This window comes from Urocitellus parryii, chromosome 1 (genome assembly GCF_045843805.1).
Source record: "Urocitellus parryii isolate mUroPar1 chromosome 1, mUroPar1.hap1, whole genome shotgun sequence".
Lineage (NCBI taxonomy): Eukaryota > Metazoa > Chordata > Mammalia > Rodentia > Sciuridae > Urocitellus > Urocitellus parryii.
In genome coordinates, this window is record NC_135531.1 from 256,561,836 (window position 1) to 256,572,905 (window position 11,070).

Consider the following 11,070-nt stretch of genomic DNA (forward strand, 5'->3'; position numbering starts at 1 on the left):
TCCATCCTAGCTGTGGTTGCATTTGGAGCACTTCAGAAGACTACCTAGTGTCTTGGGTTCCTGTCCTCATGCTCCCACCACTCTTTAGACCCACGTGCTGCTAGTCTGTTACTGGGATAATTATTGTACAAATTCTATAGGATCTTCAGCTCTCCCATTATGAGCTCTCAGGTGTGTCATTCTGATCATTGTTTCCCAGTGAAAAGTGCAGTATGTAAATAGGGGTGTGCATGTTTTTGGATATAATTCTGTATTACAAACATGTGATTTAGAACTGTGGTTCTCAAACGTCATCTGCATAATAATTACCTGGGCTGGAGGTCTAGAAATTTGAACTTTAACAAGCATGAGTATGGGGAGGAAGATTCTGATGCAGTTGATCTTTAACCCGCTATTGATACTTTGTGAAAAACACTAATATACAATCCAAATAATAATAAGCAAGGTTATAAATCCTTATTGTACAGTAATTACTTTGTGGCATCATTGTAAGAGAATTACTATTAGTAGCTCTTTTCATCTACCTTTAAGCCTCACGAGGTGAAAAGTATATTACCCCCACATTTTTACAAACTAGGAAACTGAGGCACAGAAATGCTAAATTACTTGCCCTACACCGGTAGCTAGTAAGTGGGACCCAGGCACCCTGGCTCCAGAGGCTGTGCTCTTGATACTACTCTATACCACCTTTTATTTATTTATTTATTTATTTATTTTGAGAAGAAAATCCCCATTATTCCTGGTTACATTTTTGTTGAGCCTTTCCAAGGAGGCTGAAAGGAACAGAGGGGTCCATTATTGCATGAAACACTCAGGAAATACTTTATTAACTTCCAGATGGAGAAAAAGGAAGAGTAAAAACATTTCAATAGAAATCTATAACCCTCCGCAAAGAGCCCACTCGGGCACTCAGGGCGCCCCAGTCGAGGTAGCGCCGGTACTCCCCCGGCCTCAGCAGGTACTGTCGCCCCCGGTAGTTGGGCAGCTCATAGAGGACCCAGTAGCCCTCTAGCACGTGGAAAGAGTGGATGTCACTGAAGTGGAAGCGGTCCTGAAGAGAGGAGCAGTCCTCGGTGATCTCTACCATCTGGCCCCTGTAGTCCTCTCGCTCATAGATCCTGATCCTGTGAGAGCTGGACTGTGGGTCCAGCAAGAGCAGAGGAGGGGACATCAGAAAACCTGACCGCATTTTAGCAACCTATCGCACCCGCCCCTGCGTATGGGCACTTCTTTACTTTTTCATAACGAGGTGACCAAATTAAGAGACTGCCCAAACCAGCACCTCTACAAAAGTGAAACTCAAGAGGGCGCCATCCACCTTTCCTTTGACTTGAAGGATGCTCCTTAGCGTTTTCTGGTACCACAAGCTGCAGGAACCATATGAGTGGCCCTGCTCAGGACCATTTTGAAGTAATTATTTTTTGTGTATTTGTTTTGTTATTTCTTTCTTAGATTTGTGATGGTCTAACTAAGGCTTTCCTTGGATGACATACAAAATAATTACACATTAGAGTAAAAAGACAAATATACCTCTGGCAAAAGGCATTATTTTGAATCTCAGTAGCATTAAGGGAAGCTAGAGAGAAAGTCAGGTTGTTTTTCCTGCAAGAGGCACAGACTGGCTGCAACTCAGGAAGAAAGCTCAGCCTAGGCAGCCCTGCTGTCCCTTTCTGTTTCAGAAAAAAACAGAGCAACTTAATATTGGGCTTGGGTTCCCAGCTCTGATGAACAAAAATATAAATTCAAGCTCATAAAGAAGGCCTGAACAGGGTCAAGAGTATAAAACTTTAAAAAAAAAAAAAATGGAGGTGAGAATGTCTGTACAGAGCAAATCCTCTCTGGTATGTTGAGCTCCTTCTCTTCCTGCATCTGCTAGTTCCTTCCCAGCAGGCCCCTGGTGTCTCAGTGACTTTCTTCTTCCCCCATCAAACCCTCTGGAGGAAGGATTCTCATAAACAACTCAGTTTGAGGTATAAACTGATTGCTCCTAATGTATCTTCCCTCGGATCAGTGTTTCACAGCTTGCAAAGGACTCACATGTGTGCAGCCAAATTTGATCTGCAGGACTGTCTGGCCCCTGTGAGACTACCATTATAAGCCCTTCCTTCTTTTATGAGAAAATGAAGCCCAGAGCTTGCAGCCTGGAATTAGAAGTACCAGGACTAGGAAGTGAAAACCCAGGATTTTAGGCTCCTAATTGCATTCTGGGCCTTACCAAGGTATTTACCCCGCACCCTGCACCCCCCCCCCAGGGGTTCAAACTTCACAGAAGTGGTTCATTTTCCATATTAGAGAAGCCGCACTGAAATTCTGTGGGCTTCCTTTGGGTAACAGAGGGCTCTGCAGGAGCTTTTGGAATCTTATTATTGGTTCCTTGTTTTGCCTCATCAAAAGGCCAGAGACCCTTAACGTTCATAATAATAGTTAATACTTTGGGAGGGGCAGCTCTCCCAGTGCCAGGTGACCTCCTTTTATCCTTATCACAACTCTGTTAGTGAATTTCTCTTATTAGCTCCATTTTACAAGGTAAAGAAAGTGAGAAACCAGCCCAAGGCCTTCTATTGGGCCTCACGAAGGGAAGGAGTTATCCATTGCCCATTCATCCCCTGTGGCCAATACGTTCTGAATTAAACCTTGCACTACGCATTACCAGCAGAGTGGAATTTGATTTAGCAAAGTAAAAATAAACTGTCCAGTTAAAAGCTTTGCACCATATACTTTTCAGTGGAAGGAAACCTTGAAGATCTTAATAAACAGAGAGACTATAGTTATGGCCAGAAAGAAGGCGACAGCCATCCCACCCTTAGTCCATGGTGTGGACAACACGTCTGGATCACTGGATCACAGGGCAGGAAGGGACCAGGTAACCGGACTCACGTGGGGGATGAGGCGACAGGAGCGGACAGAGTCGCTGAGGCCCATCCACTGCTGGTAGTCAGGGTAGTCGCCCCGCCGCAGGAAGTACTGGCCGCCCAAGTAGTTGGGCTGCTCATAGAGCATCCAGCAGCCGCTGTCCACGCGCACCGAGTTGCAGCGGCTGAAGTAGGGCTGCAGGTTGGAGTGGTCGCTGCTGCACTCATAGTGGCGGCCCTGGAAGCCCCTGTCCTCATAGAAGGTGATCTGCAAGGCAAGGCCAGGCGCGGGCTCAGAGGCCTGAGGCGGCGTCGGGTCCCCGGGTGCCAGCGCCCCTCCCCGGGCCCCGGGCGCCCTCCGGGCTCACCTTGCCCATGGCTGGTGGAGGCGGACGGCGCGAGCTCAGTGTGTGGGGCCGCGGCGGGCGGTCTATATAGTGGAGGGCTGCTGCGTTGGCAGAACAGCACAAAAGGGGCCCGCGGGGGGCAGGGGCAGGTCTCTCTCTTTTCTATAGAATGACCGTGGGGGTGGGGGGGGGTTGTTGTATGTTTTCTCTTAGAATCTCCAGAGCTTTCGAATTGATGACCTGGTTAGCAGTGTCACTTGATGCCGCTCGGGCCTTTAAATGAAGCCTGTTTAGGAAATTGAAATTAAGCAGAGATGCTTAATGAGTTAACCATTGTTTTAAATGCTTGATTACTTAAAAAAAAAAAACACAAAACTTTAGGGTGTCTTTTGGATCAAGGGAAGGTAGAGTTGAGTCTGAGGTTAGAATGGGCCATAGCAGGGGGCATTTAGATTAAAGAGTGTTTTCTTCTTGTGAAAATGTGGAATCTGAGGATAAATTTATCTTCTCCAAGAGGTGTTTAAAGGAGGATGGGGTTTCCTCCAAGTGGAAGCTTGCTGTGATCCTGTGTGCTGATAAGCAGAGGATCAGATAACTGATGGGGGGTGGGGTGAGTGACAGGAGGTTCCCCTGGAGGAAGACCTGATTAAATCCTGGCCTCAACGCTGCTCCCTGGACCTCAGCACTGTGCTTGCCACTTCACAGTCATTGAAACCTTCAATTTTGGGATTCCCGGGGTGACCCATGGTGATTGTTATACTGGTAACTTTCTGTTTATTTGTTTTGTTTATTCTGTTTATTCTGTATATTTGTTAATTAAGGATTCCGCTTAGTTGGTTCTAACTGCCTACGAATATACCTTTAACTCACAAATGTAACACTTTTCTTTTTTTTCCTTTTTTTAAATTTTATTTATTTATTTATTTTGCTGTATCTAGTACACTTTTCAAATCCCCAAATCTTGCAAAGATTCTACCTTCTTTTTTTTTTTACAGTTAAGTAAAAGTAACTTTATTTTTATTTGTTATTTTCAGATATATGTGACCGTGGAGTGTATTTTGACATATACATGGAGTATAACCTATTCAAATTAGGATTTCATTTTTACAGTTGTACATGATGTGGAGTTTCATTGATGGTATATTTATATATGATCATAGGAAAGTTATGTCCAATTCATTCTACTGTCTTTCCTATTGCCATCTCCTCTCCCTTCCCTTCATTCCCCTTGTCTACTCCAATGAACTTCTATTCTCCTCCCCCTCCCATTATACCTTCTTCACCCTGTGGCAAAAACCTGGTTGTTTTCTAACTGCAGGCTCTGGATCTAAAAGCTAGAGACTCCATATGTGTACCCAAAATGGCAACTCTGGATGCTCCACTCTCTCAAAGAGTGTTTCTCAACCTTGGCACTATTTTGATATTTGTGGTCAAAAAATTCTGTTACGAGAGGTTGTCTTGTGCATTACAGGATATGTGGCAGCATCTTGGCCTCAACCAATTGAGTACCAGTAGTGCCACTCTCCAGTTGTGACAACCAAAACTATGTCTAGCATTGCCAAATGTCCCCTGGAGAACAAAGTCCCCTTCCTTCTACTTTGAGAATCATTGGTTTAGAAGACTCTAGTCCTCTGATGGATATAACCTTGCCAAACTCTCATTTCTTAGTAGGGATTCTTGCTACCTAAGTCTAATACTAAAAACAATTTTCCCTCTACAAATTTCATTTGGGTTGCAAAAGCTTAATAAGCCTAGTCACATCTTTTTCTTTTGAAAATTATAACTTTGATGGAAAATTTGGAAACTATAGAGGTGTAAAAAGGAGAAGAAATTTAAATCCTAGTCTTATATAATAATAAGCACAGTTGATGTATATTAAAAATTTAATTTTCACTCCTTTGGCCATCTCCAGGAATTTGTCCAACAGAAGTAAATACTTATAAAGATTAATTAATCAAAACACTGTTCACAATATAGAAAATTAGATACTAATAGAATGTCCAAAATGGCCCATTCAATAAGTTTCGTATGTAACATCTATTTGATAAGAAGCTGTGGAGCTACCAAAACCCACATCCTTCAAAAATTTATTTAAAGATATGGAAATACTCACCAGATGTTAACTTAAAACAAACAAACAAACAAAAAGCCACATATAAGATACACTGGAAACTACAAAATATGGCTGAAAGAAATTAAAGAGAAATAAATGGAGAGAAATCTTATGTTCATGGATTGGGTGATTTAATATTGTTAATTTGGTAGAACTACCCCAAACAAGCTACATAGTCAATGCAATCTTCTGCCCAAACTCCAATATTTTATGCAGAAACAGAAAAATTTATCCTAAAATTCTTTAGGAATCTCAAGGGACCCAAATAGCCAAAACAGTTTTCAAAAAGAACAAATTTGGAGAACTCATGCTTCCTGATTTCCAAACTTACTATAAAGCTATAGTAATCAAAACAATGTGGTATTGGCATAAACCTAGACATATAAACCAATAGAACAGCGAGTCCAGAAAAAAGATCCTTATGCATTGCTAAATTATTTTTGACAAGAGTGTCAAGATCACTCAATGGGGAAAAGACATTATGCTAAGTGAAATAAACCAGACACAGAAAGACAAATATGCTGTTCCCATTGATTTGAGGTACCTAGAAGATTTTGATGCAAAGAGAGCAAGAGAGAAAATGGAAGCCTGGTTATCATGGCCTGGGGTGGTGGTGGTAATAAGGAGTTGTGTGTGTGTATGTGTGTGGTGTGTGTGTATGTGCACGCACCTGTGTGCATGGTACTGGAAATTAAACTCAGGGACACTATCACTGAGCTACACCAGAACCCTTTTTTGAGGCAGTGTCTCCCCTAAGTTGCTGAGACTGGCTTTGAATTTGTAATTCTCCTGCCTCAGCCTCCCAAGTTGCTGGGATTACAGGAGTGCACCACTGCACCTCATGAGTTATTATTTAATGGATATAGAATTTCAGTTGAGGATGATGAAATAGTTCTAGAGAAGGATAGTGGTGATGTCACATTTTAAATATTGTTAACTAGTTAAGAAAAATATATGCATTAAAAATATCGCATGAACTAAAAATTTTAACAGTGTTTATTCTGTTCTTATTTTCATTTCTATAGAGTGGGGTAATTTTTATTATTGCCTCAATAATTTTTCCTTATGTCTCAATATTTTGGGGGACAAAAATGTTTTACTTCCAAGTCAGAATAAAGAGAGTAATAGGTGCATTGTTTTTAAGCAACTATTAAAATTCTGTTGTATTTCAGCAAGAAAATGTAGCACCTACCAGGAAAACATACAAATATAATACATACAAATATAATTTTGAGTTTATCGATTTCAGTGAATGTTACATCAAATGGCTTTTCAGGTTACCACTTCATAAATAATTATTTGAAAAACACTGAAGTATTCATTAAGTATAAGTGCCACTGTTGATTATTCCTTTACTGCTGGAAAAGTCGGCAATTTCCACTTGTTTTATTATGTAACTATTACTTGAATGATTCGTTTGTGCACAACATTTTTTCCATGTTTAGAATTTGTATCTTAGGACAGTTTCCTAGAAATGAACTCACTGGGTCAAAAGTTTATGTTTCTTCCTCTGCTGCTCTTAAGGACATTCCTTATCACACAAGCATAAGAGACTATAAAAGTTTTTCAATAGTAGGTACTATTAAAATGCCCCCCCCCAAAAAATGTGATCAATTCCAGGGATTATAAGAGAATTAAAAGTATCTAAAACACTTTATTTTAAATTTTTGTGGTCATCTTACTTTATAATGACAAATAATATAATTAATACCTTAATTTCTTTTTCTATTACTACCTTTCTCTTTCTGGAATTCCTCCCTTTATCTCCCTTTACTCACTCCATGTCTTTATTCCACCAAAAAATACATTCAAGAACCTGATAATATGAAAGATCCTCTTGAATCCTGGGAATTTGTGGTCTGGGCATAATTGTATTACATAGGTCAACTTTGCTCTTGGCATTTTCCTTCATCAACCTTTCTTGTATATTGCCTCAGTTGCAACTTACAGTTATCCCATGGTTACCAGGAATACCAGCTTCAGGATAATGCTAAGTATGGTGGGAAACAGACAAAAACCTGGGGCCCAGATGATAGTGTTGAGCTGCTGAATCAACCATCCCTAAATCCTGTGCTATCTCAGGACTTCCTGCCATCTGAGCTAATAGGTTTCTGTATTGCTTACCTCTTGCATATGCATGGCGTTGCTGCTACTTTCACTCTAAAGCATCCTAACTGGCTCAGATGCAGTTTGGGATGGGGGATTAAAGACAAATTTTGACCTTGCTTTGAAGGAAAAGCAGAACACCAGAAGGTAGGGACAAGTAATCCAAGTCAAGAAAAGATGTGAACAAGGACAAAGAGATGTGGCCATTTTTGGTGTGCATGGAGGATTCAGCAAGACGGATGCAGAGAACTACAGGGGCCAGGTAACAGGTAATGAAGTGGGCAAGTTGGGGCCAGGTTCTTGAAGGAATTTATTTTTTTCCTCTGTGTAATAGAGAAACAGCAAAGATTTTTAATCAGGAAAATGATTCTAGGCACTTAGTCATTCCTCCTTTCTAAAATTCTAGCAGTGAGAGCACAAGTAAGATAGAACAGGGTGGGAAATGTAGCTCAATGGTAGGGTACTTGCCTAGCATGCACAAGGTCCTGGATTCCATCTCAAGTACACAAAGGAAAAAAAAAAAGGAAAAGAGAAGCAAGGGGTGGGGACAGAGCGTGTATAAGTAAATACAATGTTCTATTTCCCTGTGTTTTTATAGATATTATACTAACACACATACTATGTATGTATAAAGCTAGATAAAAATATGTAACTGCATGTATGTGGATGTGTGCATGCCTGTACAGGGAGAAATGTCATTCTGGATTATCCAAAGTATTCAATTCAATTTCTGATTGGTTGTTTGCAAAGATTTCCTGGTAAGAATCTGTAAGCCAGTGCTGTCATTACTTTGACAAAAATCTTCCTGATTCCATAATGGGAAATCAGTAATTTTCTGAGCTGTGATTCTGAATTCTGATGCCACATTATTATAACTGACCATGTGACAATAGAATTGGACTTCAGTTTACCTTGTATAAAATGAATTTTCTAGGTTAGCTGGTCCACAGGTCTAAGTTATGTAAAACATAACTACATTATTCCATAATGTCTACTTTCTCCTTCTCCTCCCTCTCTTTTTTTTCCTCCCTCCCTTTTCTTTTCTTTTTAATTTTTCATTTTCAAACAGGGAACTCTGAGATTCTGAATAAGGTTTAAACAAGAAAATTCACCTGTAGTTCATCTGGAAATCTGGGTTGAACTGCAGATAACACCCAGTTAACACTGAGCTTAAACAAATATGGGTTTGTTTTACTTCCTTTCTTGGAAATCTCAAGGAAAAAGGGTCTTGGCATTGCTTCAGAACCTCCACTACATCAGGACAACATCTCCGCAATTCTCCTGACCTTTCTTTCACACTTGTCACTTCTTGTGTGTAAGTTGACAGAAATGAGGGAATTGTGGCACCAGGAACATCTGCTCCCTCTCTTTGGAAAGAAAGACATTTTTCCAGAACCATCTCTTCTATCTCCCTATTAACATTTCTCCAATTATGTTTCAATGGCCAGGAGAGTGTTACATGGTCACCTCAGCAGGAAGGGAATCTGACAGATTCATGAACTCAACTATTGTCTACAAGTTTAGGGGATTCAGAACCTTCCAAAATGGTTTATGGTAACCAGGTTTAGAATCTCTGATCTCAAAAGTAGGTCACACTGTCTGGGTCTTGACTTTAAGAGTCTCAGTCTTCAGAGAAAACTAAAAACTGAATAGATTTCTAAAAGTCTCGTTTGAAGCAGTAAAATTGTTTAAATGTCTAGAGTACAAGGAGATATTATGAAAGTATTTTGTAAACCGTAAAGTTCTCTTAATATGAAGGTGTACTTCTATTTGTATTGTGAGAATTTCCTTTCTTACCTGTGGATCCCACATCTGGTTTGCCATTTGCACTGTGGGGTGTGTGTGTGTGTGTGTGTGTGTGTATGTGTGTGTGTGTGTGCACGCATGTGCCTGCACAGATGTGTGCAAATAAAATTATTATTAGGAGGTAGGAGATAAGAAAACAACACAAGCAAATCGATGCCAGGAACACAAAGAAAATATTTTATTAGTTTCCAGATTGAAAAACAATGGAGGAGAACACATTTCAATAGAAATCCATGACCCTCCGCAAAGAGCCCACTCGGGCGTTCACAGCGCCCCAGTCGAGGTGACGCCTGTATTCCCCCGGCCTCAGTAGGTACTGCCGTCCGCGGTAGTTGGGCAGCTCATAGAGGACCCAGCTGCCCTCCAGCACGTTCAGGGAGTAGATATCACTCAAGTGGAAGCGGTCCTGAACAGAGGGGCAGTCCTCAGTGATCTCTACCATCTGGCCTCTGTAGTCTTCCCTCTCATACAGTCTGATCCTGTGGGAGCCGGCCTGGCAGGCCCAGAAACAGGAAGGGGAGAAAAGCAAAAAAGAAATCACGTTAACACATTAGTGCAGGCCAGTTTGGAGAGAACTGGTTGGAGTCATTTTGAAGTAGATTAAAAAAAAAAAAGAATCCCTAATTTTTAGGACTTTCTCCTTACTGAGGGCCGAGGTTTAGTATCTTTCTAAGATAAAGTTTGACTGAATGACCAAGAAAGATATACTGCTCCTGAATACATTGATATTACCCCCTGTACTACAGACAAACCTTTAACAGCTGATTTCTCTCTCTCTCTCTCTCTCTCTCTCTCTCTCTCTCTCTCTCTCTCTCCCCCCCCCCCCATTTTAAGGAAATGTTTTATATTAAAACAGAAATAAAATATAAAATGTAAAACACTAAACATCTTAGGTCTCAGACAATCCATACTCAATTTTTGAATAGAATATGGAAAAATTGGAAAGAAAAACCAGGAAGTTCAAGGACTAAATTTTCACAAAGTTTAGTGTTTTTAAAACACACAGAAATATATGTGGCACATGGGCAAATTCTTTGTTGCTCTCTATTGAGAAAAGTACTTCGAGGTGAACTAAAATATTCACTTTGGGAGCAAAGAAGGGAAAGAATCTTTAAAAAAAAAATCACTTATGCTCAATAACTACCATACCATCAGGCACATAATCACTCTTCTATTAGGTATTAGTGATTTTTCTACATTGCCATTCTAAATGATTCCAGGTCAGGACTTGAATCATATACATCACAGTTCTAGGTAATAAATATCGATAGATTTAGTGGGTATCTGAGTAATGCTTTGCTTTTGTGTCTCTGTGTGTGGGAGGGTGGGTGAGGGGACTGGACTGAAGGAATCCACTACAGCTTTTGTGGATCTTCTTCCCAAACAGGTTGTTTTTCATTCTGAATGATCACCTGTACTTCAAATGATTAACCTTTGCAGGAAACTATGCAGTCAGGGTCCTCAGGGCCTCGTCCTGGGATGAACCGGACTCACGTGGGGGATGAGGCGACAGGAGCGGACAGAGTCGCTGAGGCCCATCCACTGCTGGTAGTCAGGGTAGTCGCCCCGCCGCAGGAAGTACTGGCCGCCCAAGTAGTTGGGCTGCTCATAGAGCATCCAGCAGCCGCTGTCCACGCGCACCGAGTTGCAGCGGCTGAAGTAGGGCTGCAGGTTGGAGTGGTCGCTGCTGCACTCATAGTGGCGGCCCTGGAAGCCCCTGTCCTCATAGAAGGTGATCTGCAAGGCAAGGCCAGGCGCGGGCTCAGAGGCCTGAGGCGGCGTCGGGTCCCCGGGTGCCAGCGCCCCTCCCCGGGCCCCGGGCGCCCTCCGGGCTCACCTTGCCCAT

At 41.5% G+C, this 11,070-nt stretch overlaps 2 protein-coding genes across 3 annotated transcripts; both read right to left on the reverse strand.

Annotated features, from left to right (window-relative positions):
- Positions 1–865: 865 nt before the first annotated feature.
- LOC144255171 (gamma-crystallin E) lies at positions 866–3,229 on the reverse strand. 2 transcript variants are annotated; one of them, XM_077799299.1, is made up of 4 exons: positions 3,221–3,229; positions 2,878–3,120; positions 2,228–2,235; positions 866–1,133 (listed from the first exon to the last, which is right to left on the reverse strand). In XM_077799299.1, the coding sequence occupies exons 1-4, from the start codon at positions 3,227–3,229 to the stop codon at positions 866–868; spliced, it is 528 nt and encodes a 175-aa protein (XP_077655425.1). The 2 variants fall into 2 exon arrangements, with proteins under 2 accessions (XP_077655425.1, XP_077655427.1); XM_077799301.1 differs by lacking the exon at positions 2,228–2,235 and having other exon boundaries at positions 866–1,138.
- Positions 3,230–9,444: 6,215 nt separating this feature from the next.
- Positions 9,445–11,070, reverse strand: LOC113186970 (gamma-crystallin D). The gene is made up of 3 exons (XM_026394600.2): positions 11,062–11,070; positions 10,719–10,961; positions 9,445–9,717 (listed from the first exon to the last, which is right to left on the reverse strand). The coding sequence occupies exons 1-3, from the start codon at positions 11,068–11,070 to the stop codon at positions 9,445–9,447; spliced, it is 525 nt and encodes a 174-aa protein (XP_026250385.1).